The sequence below is a fragment of the Budorcas taxicolor genome, chromosome 21, assembly GCF_023091745.1.
Source record: "Budorcas taxicolor isolate Tak-1 chromosome 21, Takin1.1, whole genome shotgun sequence".
Taxonomy (NCBI): Eukaryota; Metazoa; Chordata; class Mammalia; order Artiodactyla; family Bovidae; genus Budorcas; species Budorcas taxicolor.
This window is the reverse complement of record NC_068930.1, coordinates 16,957,932-16,971,667: the sequence shown is the minus strand read 5'-3', so window position 1 is coordinate 16,971,667 and position 13,736 is coordinate 16,957,932. Positions and strand designations below refer to the sequence as shown.

The window sequence follows — 13,736 nt, the reverse complement described above, 5'->3', positions numbered from 1 at the left end:
CATTTTGAGCCAAACATCTGCAGCCTGAGTTTCTTTGAATGACAGTATGCCCCATTCTCTGGGTATCTGAGAGGTGAAACAGTGTCTTGCACAGGTATAAATAATATGTGGGAACACACTATGCAAGCTACTGGAAAGACTTAGGAAGAAAAGTCCCACTGAGTAAGGTACTGTGCAAGGCTAAGAAGGTGAACAAGATAAGGTCTCCCTGTTTTAAGTTTTATTATTTAATAATAATAGATAATATCTATTAATATGTTATATATTAATAGATATAACAATATGTACTTTAGATAATATCTATAATAATAGTTTATTGTTATTTGAAATAATAATAATAGGCCAACAGATCAGGAAATGGCTGCCATTGAAAACGGTGTTTTTTGTACTCCCAGATCCCAAGAGAGGTGGCACGCCACGTCATGCAGGGCTGAGGGAGTAGCCCCAGGTCCCTTAAGAGGCAGAGGGAGGGGAACTGTGGACAAGAGCCTTTACTGTGGCTTGCAGAGGAAGCAAGGGTGAGGCTGGGTGAGCAGCTTAGGACTGGCTGTCTTGGATAACTTCAGCAGACTATGGGGCATAGGAGCTGACCCTGTGTGTCTGGGATAACTGTAATCCCTGGGTTTATTAAACAGTAGATGCATAGACGTCCAGTACCTAACTCTACGTTGATTATGGCAGGTGGGCTGTGACCCAGGGTGTAAGATCCCAACAAGGGAGGTGGTGGGGCAGGGGAGGGGTTGGGCTTCAGATTGGTTGGTTTGCATTGGAAAGGTGCCCTCCCAGGCCGGTGGTTTACTATCTCTAGGAATCTGCTAACCCTGAGAGAAGCTGCCCCTCCAAAGTCAGCAAGCCCCCAGATGTCAAAGCATCAGATAAAAGAAAAGGCATGGTTAGTGCACGCCCCCCGGGGGCCTCCACTCTAGTGTGCCCGGCAGCCAAGGAAGCGGAAGCCCAAACCAAATCTCGAGACCTTGGTTCCTTCAACTGTAAGAGGAGGAGTTTGGACTAGGTGAATGACAGCGTTCCTTTCATGTCCCCTATCTGTGACCCCATGCCATAACTGAAGATGAAAAGGTGACCAAAGCTGTAGCGGACCGCTGTGGAAGGAGAAGGGAAAGGTGGCTGAGAAGTGAAAATTGGGTTTTGAGCAGAAGCATAGGTGTTGGGCTTGGAGTCTGGCATGGGGTTGGGCTTGGGAAGGTGATGGAATGGTTGGCTGGTGAGGGAAAGCAGGGGCAGGGAGGCACCAGGTGGAAGACAAGAATCTGAGCAGAGGTTCTCAAGTGGAGGTAATTTTGCCTGCCTGCCCCAGGGGACACCTGGAGGCATTTTTGGTTGTCACAGTTTGCAGGGTGTGGGGAGGGCTGCTCCTGCCTTAAAGCAGGTAGAGGCCAGGGCTGCAGCTAAACATACTGCAGCACCCAGTTAGCTGCCCCGACACCCAACACCAACCTGAAACATCAGCAGTGCTGAGGTCGAGAAAGCCAGGGTTAGAGGAAGTTTTAGAATGAAGCCCCGGGGAAGGGACAGACTACCCACTCCAGTATTCTGGCCTGGAAAATCCCAGGGACTGTACGGTCCATGGGGTCGCAAAGAGTCAGACACGACTGAGCAACTTTCACTTACTTTCTTAGTATGAAAAAGTACCTGGTTTGTGGCACCCCAGTCAGCAGGTCTGAGTGCTCCTCAGAACCCGGCCTGGAGGCAAGAGAAGAGAAAGATGGTAGGAGGCGGTTGTACTCAGCATCGCATCCTCTCCAAACCCCTGGTTACAGTAAACCAGATAGAAACCCAAATGCAGGGTTCCCCTCACCTGGAGCCCTCTCATATTCCAAGAAGGACACTGGAGAGAGTTTGTTGAGCTTTGCTGTTTGTATAAGCAGAATTTTAAATTTTTATGAAATCAAATCTGTCTGCATTCCCTCTTAGGCTTTCTTCTTAAACTTCTGAATTTTAGGAGTCCTTCAGATTCGCTCCTCATACCTCATCAGGATTTGATAAATACTCTCTTCCATCTTCATACCAATCTCATATGGGTTGCCTTCTTTAAATATTCAACTGTGTAATTCAGTCTTTTCCAGAGGTGCTACAAGAGTTCTTGGCGATAATGTCAGATGATTTTAGGAATTCCATTGATAAATATTTTGGGGGGTAATGGTTTTGTGTTCTTTTCAAATGAATATATATTCATGATATGAAACCCATATTTTCACCGATGGCGTTGCTTAGGTTAAGAAGTTTTCAAAAGATGAGTCAATTTGAAAACTTAAGTATATAGTAGAATGGGTGATAAACAAAATATGGCAAACTGCTGATAGGAATAGGAGCATTATTACGGTCTGAGAAACACTAGTTAAATCCACTTGAAATTTATAAAAATCAGGAAACACTTAACCTGATTTCCCTCCAACTCACCTCCAGATTATTAATCAACTACTTCAAACCATTTATCGAATTTCTCATTGATAATTTTTAAAAGATAATACATCAGTTCTAGACAATCTTTTTTCCATTAACCTTTCATTAATCTTGAGCTATGACCACACTTTTAATTACAATTCTTGACTTAATATCTGGCCCAGCAACCCTTCCCTCCCGACAAGGAGTGCTGATTTTGAAAACAGGGGTCAGGGTCAGGGCATGGTGAAAGGTCAGTGACTTGTGGACAGCAGCATGCCCAGGAGAGCCCCTGGGCTCTGACCTAAGTATAATAGATTATGGTTACAAGGGAGCTGGCCGGGTAGTCCTAGACCCTTGAATTAGAAGTATGAGTGCTCTGCCATCCCAGGGGGAAATGAAGAGAGACAAGAAAGAGATATTATGCATTGATTGCAATGTGAGGAACCAATGATACTCTATGCAATTAAAAGCTAGACTGTGTGTGATGAAATCTGAGACCTGAAGAGATGCCTGCAAGGAGGCACAGGGTGAGTCATAGCACCCTTCCTGCTGCCGCTCATCCAGCAATGAGGCAGAATGATTCTTATTGCAAACAGTGTCGAAAAGACATTTCAGTCTATCAGGAGAACATAAACACACACGCACTCACATACACACACACACAATGTTATATCTACAAGTATGTGAATCCTAAAGAAATTTAGGATTTCTGGCTTCAAACTTAAAACCAGTGAGGAAATAGGCATTGGCTTCCCCCTCAGAGGTTCTTTAAATACACAGTGATTTTGCAGTGATTTTAATTGTTTCTTTGAAGTATACCAGCACCTCGGCTGAAGGTCTAGATGGAACTTTTAAAAACTGAGAAGAGTATGGAAACCATCTCCTTAAACCACATATCCTACAAATCAGTGGGGAAAATTATTTAATTTAACCATTAGTCTTGATCTTGGGTGGCCTTGCCCTGCAATGGCTTGGGTTCCCAGCCAGAGATTGAAGCCAGGTCGTGGTGGTGAAGGAAATGGCAACCCACTCCAGTAATCTTGCCTGGAGAATTCCATGGACAGAGGAGCCTGGCAGGCTACAGTCCATGGGGTTGCAAAGAGTCAGGCATGACTGAGCAACTATCACTCACTCACTCATGACGGTGAAAGCACCAGATCCTAGCCACTAAACCAGTGGTCAGTGACCAGGGCCCTGGCCTTCAGCTTTGCAGAAAAGAATTCCCACGAAGATGAAAATAGTGAAGCAAGTCAAGTATTATATTAAGAAGACAAAGAATTACAGTACATGCGGGCAGACACATGGGTGGACTCGGGGAGAAATAGAGTCGCTGAGGCACACCCTTGTGGCACTTTGAATTACTTCTGTGGGTCATTTCTTCTGGGTTTCCTTTGGCCAGTCATTATGATTTGCCTGGTTCACAGTCTCTATTTGACATACGTCAGGATCCTCCCGTGTGTGCGCATGCATCTCTTAGCCAAGATGGAGTCTACCAAAAAGGCATCTGGGTAGAACCTCCCTTACCATGACTCCCCTTTGGCCTCCAAGGAGCCTTTTCTGTGCATGTGTGGTTGGGGAGGTCTCCTGACTTCGGGAATGAAACGAGTGGTCTGAGCAGGGCCCAGCCTCCTCCCTTAATTGTCCTGCTACACTCATCTTGGAGTTTCAGTCAATAGGGAATGAATCTCCAATAGCTTTGCCCTGGGTCAGGGAGGTCCATCTGCCTCCTGCCTCAGTCTCACATACAACTTTTAAAAACACACACAGAGCACAAAGTGGGCTGAATACCAAGGCAGATAGATTCATGTCTCCTCTGACCTGGTGCAACTGGCAAAGTAGGGTGAAACTTCATGGCCCTATAGCCCCCACCCAGAACAGAATGTGACAGAACTGAAGGCTCTGTGGGACTGGAAAGGCTTTAGAGTGCTTTGACGCCCACAGCTTATCCTCCAGAGGAAGAAGCAAAGGATGCTAATACTCACCCATCTCCTGCTCCCCTACAGAGTGACACTGCCATTATTTTTCCTGCCACCAAAAAGCAAATCATCTTCACACTTCGTTGGAGGCACTGGTGGAGTCAGTCTCGCTGCCTCTGTTGAACTTCTGAGATCTCACGTTTGGAGACAATGCGGTGGACAACAGCTCACCACAAGTTGCCATTGCTGTTGTTCAGTCGCTCAGCCGTGTCCGACTCTTTGTGACCCCATGGACTGCAGCACACCAGGCTTCCCTGTCCATCACCAACTCCCGGAGCTTGCTCAGACTCACATCCATTGAGTCAGTGATGCCATCCAACCATCTCACCCTCTGTCGTCCTCTTCTCCCACCTTCAATCTTTCCCAGCATCGGGTTCTTTTCCAGTGAGTCAGCTCTTTGCATCAGGTGGCCAAAGTGTTGGAGCTTCAGCCTCAGCATCAGTCCTTCCAGTGAATATTCAGGGCATAATTCCTTTAGGATAGACTTGTTTGATCTCCTTGCTGTCCAAGGGAGTCTCAAGAGTCTTCTCCAACACCACAGCTTAAAAGCATCATTTCTTTGGCACTCAGCCTTCTTCATGATTCAATTCTCACATCTGTACATGACTGCTGGAAAAATCATAGCCTTGACTATATGAACCTTTGTAGGCAAAGTGATGTCTCTGCTTTTTAATACAGGTTTTGTACAGGTTTTGTCATATCTTTTCCTCCAAGGAGCAGAGTCTTTTAATTTCTTGGCTGAAGTCACTGTCCACAGTGATTTTAGAGCCCAAGAAAACAAGCTGCCACTCTTTACACTTTTCCCCCATCTGTTTGCCATGAAGTGATGGGACTGGATGCCACGATCTTTGTTTTTAGGCCAACCTTTTCACTCTCCTCTTTCACTTTTATCAAGGTAAGTGAAAGCAAAAGATGAAGGGCAGATGCTGAGTCAGGCTAGAGTTAAGGTTGAGTCATGCTACAACACGTGCTGAGTTGTGCTAAAGCATGCTAGCCTGTGGGGTTAACCAGAGGGGATGAATCCCAGAGGAGTCTGTCTCGAAGTCAGATAAAATTCTCAAGTGGAAACCTAGGTGGGAATTGAAACAGTGCTCAAGTGGGAGGCAGGAAAGGACCTGAGGTCAGCTTCCCCCTCAAAGACTTGGATTTGTGGCTAGATCAGGATGCTGTCCATTCTGGAGAAGCCGGGGCAATAATGCATCCTCCCTTTGTACTTCTCCAAGGTGGGCTGCAGGACTCTTGGCGACTGAAGAGGGCTTTGTAAAACAGAGCTGGATTTATAAATAATGCATTTCCTTTGTCTTGCAGGAATTCTGGAGGCAGAGGTACAATCAGATCAGCTGTGAACAGCTTACATAGCAAATCTAATAGGTTTGTAAATTAGATTTTGTGTTCATTTGTTTTTGCTGTAAGGCAGCTATTAATCTGCTTCTCCTCTTTGCTGGATGGTGCCCTTCTTACTTAGCAAATAGATCTGTTTCATTTCACTTTGGCTTTGCATTTCTCTAATCAGCGTGTGTGTGCGGGCGGGGGGAGGGGGCTGTTGATAGAAGAGCCCAGGAAATGGCCCCGGTCTAGAGGCTGCGGAGATGGAAAATTCAGATGGGTAAGAGTCTGAAAAGGAGCCCACCCACTTGGAGGCACTTGAGCCACCAATGAGCTTATTCATAACTTGAATTTTTGCCAAATATTGGAGACTCTGAAAGGACTCAGGATTTTTCACCCAATTTCATAGGGAGAGATAAAGATGGAAACTAGAGCACTCAGAAGCTTTGTTGAGACCTCTTAAAAATATAGAGGAAGTCATCTCAGAACTGTTAACTTTGATTATTGAAAGTGAAGTGAAAGTCACTCAGTCATGTCCGACTGTTTGTGACCCCATGGACTATACAGTCCATGGAATTCTCCAGGCCAGAGTACTGGAGTGGGTAGCCTTTCCCTTCTCCAGGGGATCTTCCCAACCCAGGGATCGAACCCGGGTTTCCCACATTGCAGGTGGATTCTTTACCAGCCGAGCCACAAGGGAAGCCCATGATTACTGAAGGTGCACTCTAAATCTAAAAGAGTGTTTCCCCAAATGACAGTCTTTGGCCAGAGGACAGCTTGATGCTGGAGAGTGAGAAAATGCTTTACAAGCCAACAGACCCAGACTTGCCACTGGCTATGGTGGGACCATGCCTAGTCCCGATTCAGAGAAAATCTTCCTCTTCCACACCCTCTTTCTGTAAATGGGGAAACTGAGGCTCAGAGTGATAAAGTAATTTGCCTGTAGTCTCACAGCTTGTGAAATCTCTCCACTACACCCTCTGCTTCTGGTCATGAAAACAACAAAAATTGCAAAGGGTCAGGTCTTCTGTTTCCTTTGATAGCTCCCTATAGGTCTGTCAGCTGGAGGAATACTCAAAACCCTTGAATTTTCTGTTCTCTGCCAAAGGTGCATATTTTTGAATCTCTGACAAGTAGTATCAGCCAGAGGAGTCAGAAGTTTGGGGAATGGAGGTATGTGGGGAGAAAGCGAGTCCCCCAGGTAAATTTCTTCTCTACCTACAAAAAGCAAAATAGAGCCCTGGGTTTAGACCTGTTAAAAGGATTTCATCTCTTTTAGCATGGCTGTTCCAAGGTAAATGCAGAGGACATAGATGTTTGGTTTGAATCCTTTCAAGCTCCAGAATTTGGCATCACAAATCCACTTGTCATTCTAACTGAGAGAATGTGCCGTCAGCACACACAAAAGGAACTTGCGATGTGACCCACAAGCACCACTGTGGTTCCTGCGCTGCCTTTAGAGATGTAATTGTAACCTGGTTTCTTAGAAACCCACTAGCATAGATTTCCAGCAGCTGAATTCAAGCAGGTCCTGTAATGCCTGAGTCAGGTGGGAAGATGATGGTATGCACCCAGAATTATGTGTGAGTGGCCTCAGGCATTCAGAGCCAGCCAGCAACTTCATCCATCCAGGCTCCCCTAGGGTCAAATTCAAATTCAGCAAGCACTTATTTATTGAGCATCTGCTATGTTAGACCATTGGGGAATGCAGAAACGAGTGAGGGAGGTCCCCTGCTGCCAGTCTAGTGGGGAAGAGAAACAGAGCACGAATAACTCTGGAACAAGGCAGGTATTTGAAGAGGCATCTTACAAACCAGGGATAATGAGATAAGGCTACATCCCATCGCCCCAGTATGAGTTTTTGTTTTCCTCTTTATTAAGTTTGCAAACCATCTTATGATACGAAGTTGTTAATGCAAGTGCTCTGCAGAGTTTTGCAAAAGTGGCTTGAAGAAGGATTACTATTCCGACAGTGACTGCTAAGTTTCACTCAGAGGAAACATTGTGGGTGGGAGAGGGGAGAAAGACAGTTTATCACCCCTTTCCTGTCTCCCAGAATATATGTAGGTTATACCTGAGGGAGAGAGTTGGTGCATTCTAGAAGATAAATAGACTTCCTTCCCTTCCCAGGTAATAACTGCAATTTTGCTCCTCCGAAGAAGTTTACATTCAAGCTCGTGCAAAAACAAAACTATTAGGCTTGTCATTGGCTTGCTAACAGATCATGTCTCCCCTCTTCCTCTTTTTTTCCCCCCACTTCCAGAGCTGAAGTTGTGATAAATGGCTCCTCGTTGCCAGCTGTTGTTGACAGAAGTAATGAAACCATTAAGCACAACATCCAGCCAGCCTCGGCCAAATGGAGACACAACCAGACGCTCTCTCTGAGGATCAGGTAGTGGTAATTACCTCTAGGACAAGAGACAGACTTGGCCTTCTTCAGCACAAGCCAGCAAATTGCTGCTCTCCATCACCTAAGGAAGTCAGGATAGAAATAAAATGTTTACCTCCAGCTGAGGCAGGTTTCATCTCTAAGCGATCAATTGGAAATAAAAACCCAAGACAAGCCCGGCAGCCCAACATGTGTGTGCAGTGACTGGTGTGGGGAGGGGGCAGGAGCAGCCAGCTGAGGTCCTGGGTTTGGAAGGAGTGAGGCTCCAAGTCAGCAGCAGAGAGAGCCTGGCAGGGGTAGGGGGGCAGGCATAGAGATCACAGATGGCTTCTTTCCAGAGGAGCCTGAAGCAGCAGTCCTTGCTGCTTCCATCCATCCCCAGCTTTCACCAGTGAGGGTCTTCCCGTTTGCCTCTGGAGAGTTGTCCCCTCCCGTGGTCCTTGGGTCAGCAAGCCCCTCCCTAATGACATGAAAATAAAAAGTCACATCCCAGCAGCAGGTGACCCAGGAGCTGACGGGACGCCTAACCACAAAGGGAGGGTCTGTTTAACCAAAGAGGAGCTCTTGTCTTGATCTTAAAAAAAAAAAAAAATTTTGATTAATTGATTTATTTTTGGCTGTGCTGGGTCTTGCTCGCTGCGCAGACTTTTCTTCGGTTGCAGTGCGTGGGCTTCTCCTTGCAGTCGATTCTCTTTCTCTCGTCGCGGAGACGACCTCTAGGGCACGTGGGCTCAGTAGTCCCCACGCGTGGGCTCAGTAGTCCCCGCGTGTGGGCTCAGTAGTCGCCGCACGCGGGCTCAGTAGTCCCCGCGCGTGGGCTCAGTGGTCGCCTTGTGTGGGCTCAGTAGTCCCCGCGCGTGGGCTCAGTAGTCCCCGCGTGTGGGCTCAGTAGTCGCCGCACGCGGGCTCAGTAGTCCCCGCGCGTGGGCTCAGTAGTCGCCTTGTGTGGGCTCAGTAGTCCCCGCGCGTGGGCTCAGTAGTCACCGTGTGGGCTCAGTAGTCCCCGCGTGCGGGCTCAGTAGTCACCGTGTGGGCTCAGTAGTCCCCGCGCGTGGGCTCAGTAGTCACCTTGTGGGCTCAGTAGTCCCCACGCGCAGGCTCAGTAGTCACTGCGTGCGGGCTCAGGGCTCAGTAGTCCCCGCGCATGGGCTCAGTAGTCGAGAGCCTGGGCTCAGTAGTCGTGGTGTAGTCTCAGCTGCCCTTTGGCATGGGGAGTCATCCCGTATCTGGGATCAAACCCATGTCTCCTGTGGATTCACCACCACTGGGCCCCCAGGGAAGCCCCTTTTGTCCTGACCTTTACAGAGTGATGTTTTCAGAGCAGTGTGGTCACCGTTGGGCGGTGGGAATGGGGAGCTGTGGCGGAGGGATTCCAGGGTCAGCACGGTGGCCACTTGGCTTTGACAGAGCCACAGTAGACCCCACACAGACTGGTCAGTGTAGCCCAGCCATTCCCTTGCAGACGGTGTGCCGGGAGCTGACGTGAATCAGACACGCTCGCAGGAGACCCAAGTGTCACAGAGCTAGAGCGCGGCAGTGAGATACTGGCAATGGGCAGTGTTACCTCATAGAAATAGGTGGGGAAAGCGCTTCATTTTGCAAGTGGACTAAGAGGGCCAGCCAGGAGAGAACTTGCCAGAAGCAGTGGGTTTTGAGGGATACTTAGCAGTTTGCCAGGCATGCCACGCTGCTGCCTAAAGTTTGGTGTCTGTACTCAGCGTTGCTGGAGCACCCCTCGGGAGGAGGGAAGGAGGGGATGCTGGTGTGGTAGCCAGGACCAGGCAGGAAAGCTCTGACATCACGGGGAGAAGGCTGAGAACGGGTGGCAGGGGCCTGGTAGTCAGCCTTGACCTTAGCCGCTGGAAGGGCCACCACATGGAGTGGGGAGCTGCCCCCTTCAGGTGCCCCCACCCCCTGGTTCTTGAAGCTTGGCTTTGGGACCTGAGGAGGTGTGGGGAGTAGGGAGGATGAGCTGGGAGGGCTGGCAGCTGACAAAGTGCCTGAAGGAGTGGACCCTTGTCACCTCCCTTCTGCCCCCCTCATTCAAGGTCTCTTCTGAGGTCCCCGTGATGGGGGCCCCAGCCTTCATCTTACACCCCAACAACTGCCAGCCTGCCCTTACTGACCCCTGGTCAGTAGTCCTGGGGAGCACTAGGCCTGAGGCTGCTGTAACAAATTTCCACCAACTTGATGCTTCAGAAAAAAGAAAATGCATCCTCTTACTGTTCTGGGGGCCCGAATTCTGAGCGTGGCCTCTGAAGGCTCCAGAGGAGACTCTGTCTTCACCTCTTCCAGCTTCTGCTGAGTCCAGGTGCTCCCCATCGTGTGGCCGAGCCGCTCGTCTCTGCCCCGTCTTCACAGAGCCTTTCCCTCTGTGGCTGTGTGTCCCCTCTCCTGTCTCTGATAAGGGCACTTGTCGTTGGATTTAGGCCCAGTGGGGTAATGAAGATGACCTTGAAATCCTTAATTTAATTACATTTGCAAAGAGGCTGTTTCCAAATATAGCACGTTGCCGTTCCCAAGGGTTAGGAACGTGAAAGTGAAGTGAAAGTCGCTCGGTCGTGTCCGACTCTTTGTGGCCCCATGGACGATACAATCCATAGAACTATTTAGACCAGAATACTGGAGTGGGTAGTTTTTCCCTTCTCCAGGGAATCTTCCCAACCCGGGACTGAACCCAGGTCTCCCACATGGCAGGTGGATTTTTTTGCCAGCTGGGCCACAAGGGAAGACCAAGAACACTGGAGTGGGTAGCCTAGCCCTTCTCCAGCAGATCTTTCCCACCTAGGAATCAAACCAGGGTCTCCTGCATTGCAGCCGGATTCTTTACAACTGAGCTAGTTAGGAGGTGGACATATGTTTGGTCTGGGCTGTGTTGTGGTTAGTCATTCAGTTGTGTCTGACACTTTGCTGCCCCATGGTCTGTAGCCTGCCAGGCTCCTCTGTCCATGGGGGTTTTCCAGGCAAGAATACTGGAGTGAGTTGTCATTTCCTTCTTCATGGGATCTTCCCAACCCAGGGATTGAACCCAGGTCTCCTGCATTGCAGGCGAATTTTTTGCCAGCTGAGCCACAAGGGAAGCCCAAGAATACTGGAGTGGGTAGCCTAGCCCTTCTCCAGCAGAACTTCCCAACCCAGGAATCGAACCAGTGTCTCCTGCATTGCAGGTGGATTCTTTACCAGCTGAACTACCAGGGAAGCCTCATATATTTGGGGGAGCTCCTATTCACCCGAGGCTTCCCTGGTGGCAGAATGATAAAGAATCTGCCTGCAGTTGAGGAGACCTGGATTCCAGTCCTGGGTGGGGAAGATCCCCTGGAGAAGGGAATGGCAATCCACTCCAGTATCCTTGCCTGGAAAATCTCATGGACAGGAGCCTGATGAGCTACAGTCCATGAGGTCGCAGAGTCAGACACGACTGAGCAACTAATACTTTGACTTTCATTCATCCCAGTGTGGCTCAGTGGTAAAGAAACTGCGTGCCAATGCAATAAATGGAGGTTTGGTCCCTGGGTTGGGAAGATCCCCTGGAGAAGGAAGTGGCAACCCACTCCAGTATTCTTGCCTGGCAAATGCCATGGACAGAGGACCCTGGCAGGCTCCAGTCCACAGGGTCTCAAGAGTCGGGCACGACCGAGTGGCTGAGCAACATATGCACAGCACCTGTGAATGAAAACTTTCTGCCAGAACAAGCCCACCTGTGATCTCCACTTGCCCTTTCTCCCACCACCGGGTAGAGAAAAGGATATCCCCACCCCTTTGGAGAAGAACAGACTGTGGCCTTCGTGGGGAGCCTGCAAGCACACAGCCACCTCAGCAGGAACAGCGTGCCTTCACCCAGCGGGGAAAAGGATCTCCTTCATCTTCCTTCAATTAGTCACCAACATTATTCATAATAAAGATTCTGTGAGTGATTTGGAATGCTGTTTAATAATTGGTAGTAATTTCTCCTAATTAGTTAGAAATTAATTCAGGCACAGAGGAGTTTCTCTGTGGGCTTTCTGGGGGCTCTTTGCTTTTAAATATTCTAGGGTAAGCAATTGCAAAGGTTTCAGCAATTTCCAAGCCGTATTAGTTTGTCAATTGCATCATCTTTGGTAAAGGTTCAGTAAATAAAAACAATGCCTCTGTTTTCCATTAGGAGATAGAAATTATTCATCAAGGGTGGTTTTCCATGCATGAAAACACAAGATTCAGGTCATTAATAAAGCAAAACCAGTGGAAACAAAGCGTCATGCCCTGCCAAGTATTCTAGCCACCCTTGGACAATGCCAAAGGCTCCCAAATCTGGACCCACCTAAGAGTCCCCTGTGGAGCCTTTCAAAGCATGTTGAGACCCGGGCCATGCTGAGAATCAGGATTTCTCAGGCGTCAACCTGGACCTTCTGAATTCTTTATGGTTCCTCAAGGATTGAATGTGCACCCCACCAGGATACATCACAGGTTGTGACCATCTCAGAGCGCATAGACTCTCAGGGATCAGTGTTACCGTCTGTTCAATGGGGCAGCAACCTTGCAAATCCTTACATTTGCAAAATGTGTGATGGTCCTGTCCCTCTGGAGCTTGGTGGAAAAGAAGAACAGTCTCATCCTATCTGTTCTATATGGGGGCTTGCTTGCTACAGGAAGTGAAGTTAATTCCAGCTGATCTGGGTACCAGATTTCCTTCTCCTAATGACTTGAATCATTTCTAACAATCTTTGGGGCAGTGTATGTGTGTGTGTGTGAGTCACTCAGTCATGTCTGACTCTTTGCAACCCCATGGAGTGTATAGCCTGCCAGGCTCCTCTGTCCATGGGATTCTCCAGGCAAGAATACTGGAGAGGGAAGCCATTCCCTTCTCCAGGGCATCTTCCTGACCCAGGGATGGAACTGAGGTCTCCTGCACTGCAGGTGGACTCTTTACCATCTGAGCCTCCAGGGAAGCCCTTGGGACATATACAGTTTTTACAACAAAACCTCCAGTTAGGATCCCCAGCCTCTTGGGATAAAATTTCCCAGGAGATTCTGAGAGGATTCTTGTCCCTTTTCAGACCACATCCCATCCCATTTATGTGCTTTGCTAGATGATTCTGGAACTTTCCCCCTAGAACTCACCCTGGAGCCAAGAGGAATGCCCTCTTGTCCTCAACACAAAGCAGTGCTGCTCTATGGGACCAGACCTCTCTGGGCTTTGCAAATCACAGTCGACAAACTCCAAGCTAATAGCGGCGAGAAGGGCCAGAAAGCGCACAACCCGGAAAGGACCAGCGCACAGGCTTCAGGCCGTGTTCTCGGGCCCACCGAGGGGGAGTGCTGACACATCGCCACTGCACCCAGACAAGGCTGCCAGGGAGGAAAATGGGCTCTGAGGAAGAAGGGATAGGAGTCATCTTGGTTTCCTGTTCCTAATTCAGGACTGCTTGTCAGATGGTGACCCTGAATCCCGCTCAGAGAAGGGGGTCTGACATAGGATGACTACAGTCTGGGTTTGCCCAAGATTCAGGGACACAGTTTGCCCCTGGGGCACAGAGCTTTCAGTCTAAGACCATGCTTTCCTAGGCAAACCAGCTCGATGGGTCACCCTTCCTTCCAGGTCCCTCCGTGATGAACTCGCATTGAGTCCTAAAGACGTCATTTCCCAGGGCAGGTGTCTTGTCTCT

At 48.8% G+C, this 13,736-nt stretch overlaps 1 protein-coding gene across 1 annotated transcript in view; it reads left to right on the top strand.

Annotated features, from left to right (window-relative positions):
* Nucleotides 1-13,736, top strand: part of ST8SIA2 (ST8 alpha-N-acetyl-neuraminide alpha-2,8-sialyltransferase 2) — a 69,570-nt gene that overhangs the window by 34,923 nt on the left and 20,911 nt on the right. The window contains exons 2-3 of the mRNA XM_052659837.1: nucleotides 5,688-5,750; nucleotides 7,969-8,097. Of these exons, the coding sequence (XP_052515797.1) occupies nucleotides 5,688-5,750; nucleotides 7,969-8,097 (192 nt within the window). The remainder of the gene's footprint in view (nucleotides 1-5,687; nucleotides 5,751-7,968; nucleotides 8,098-13,736) is intronic.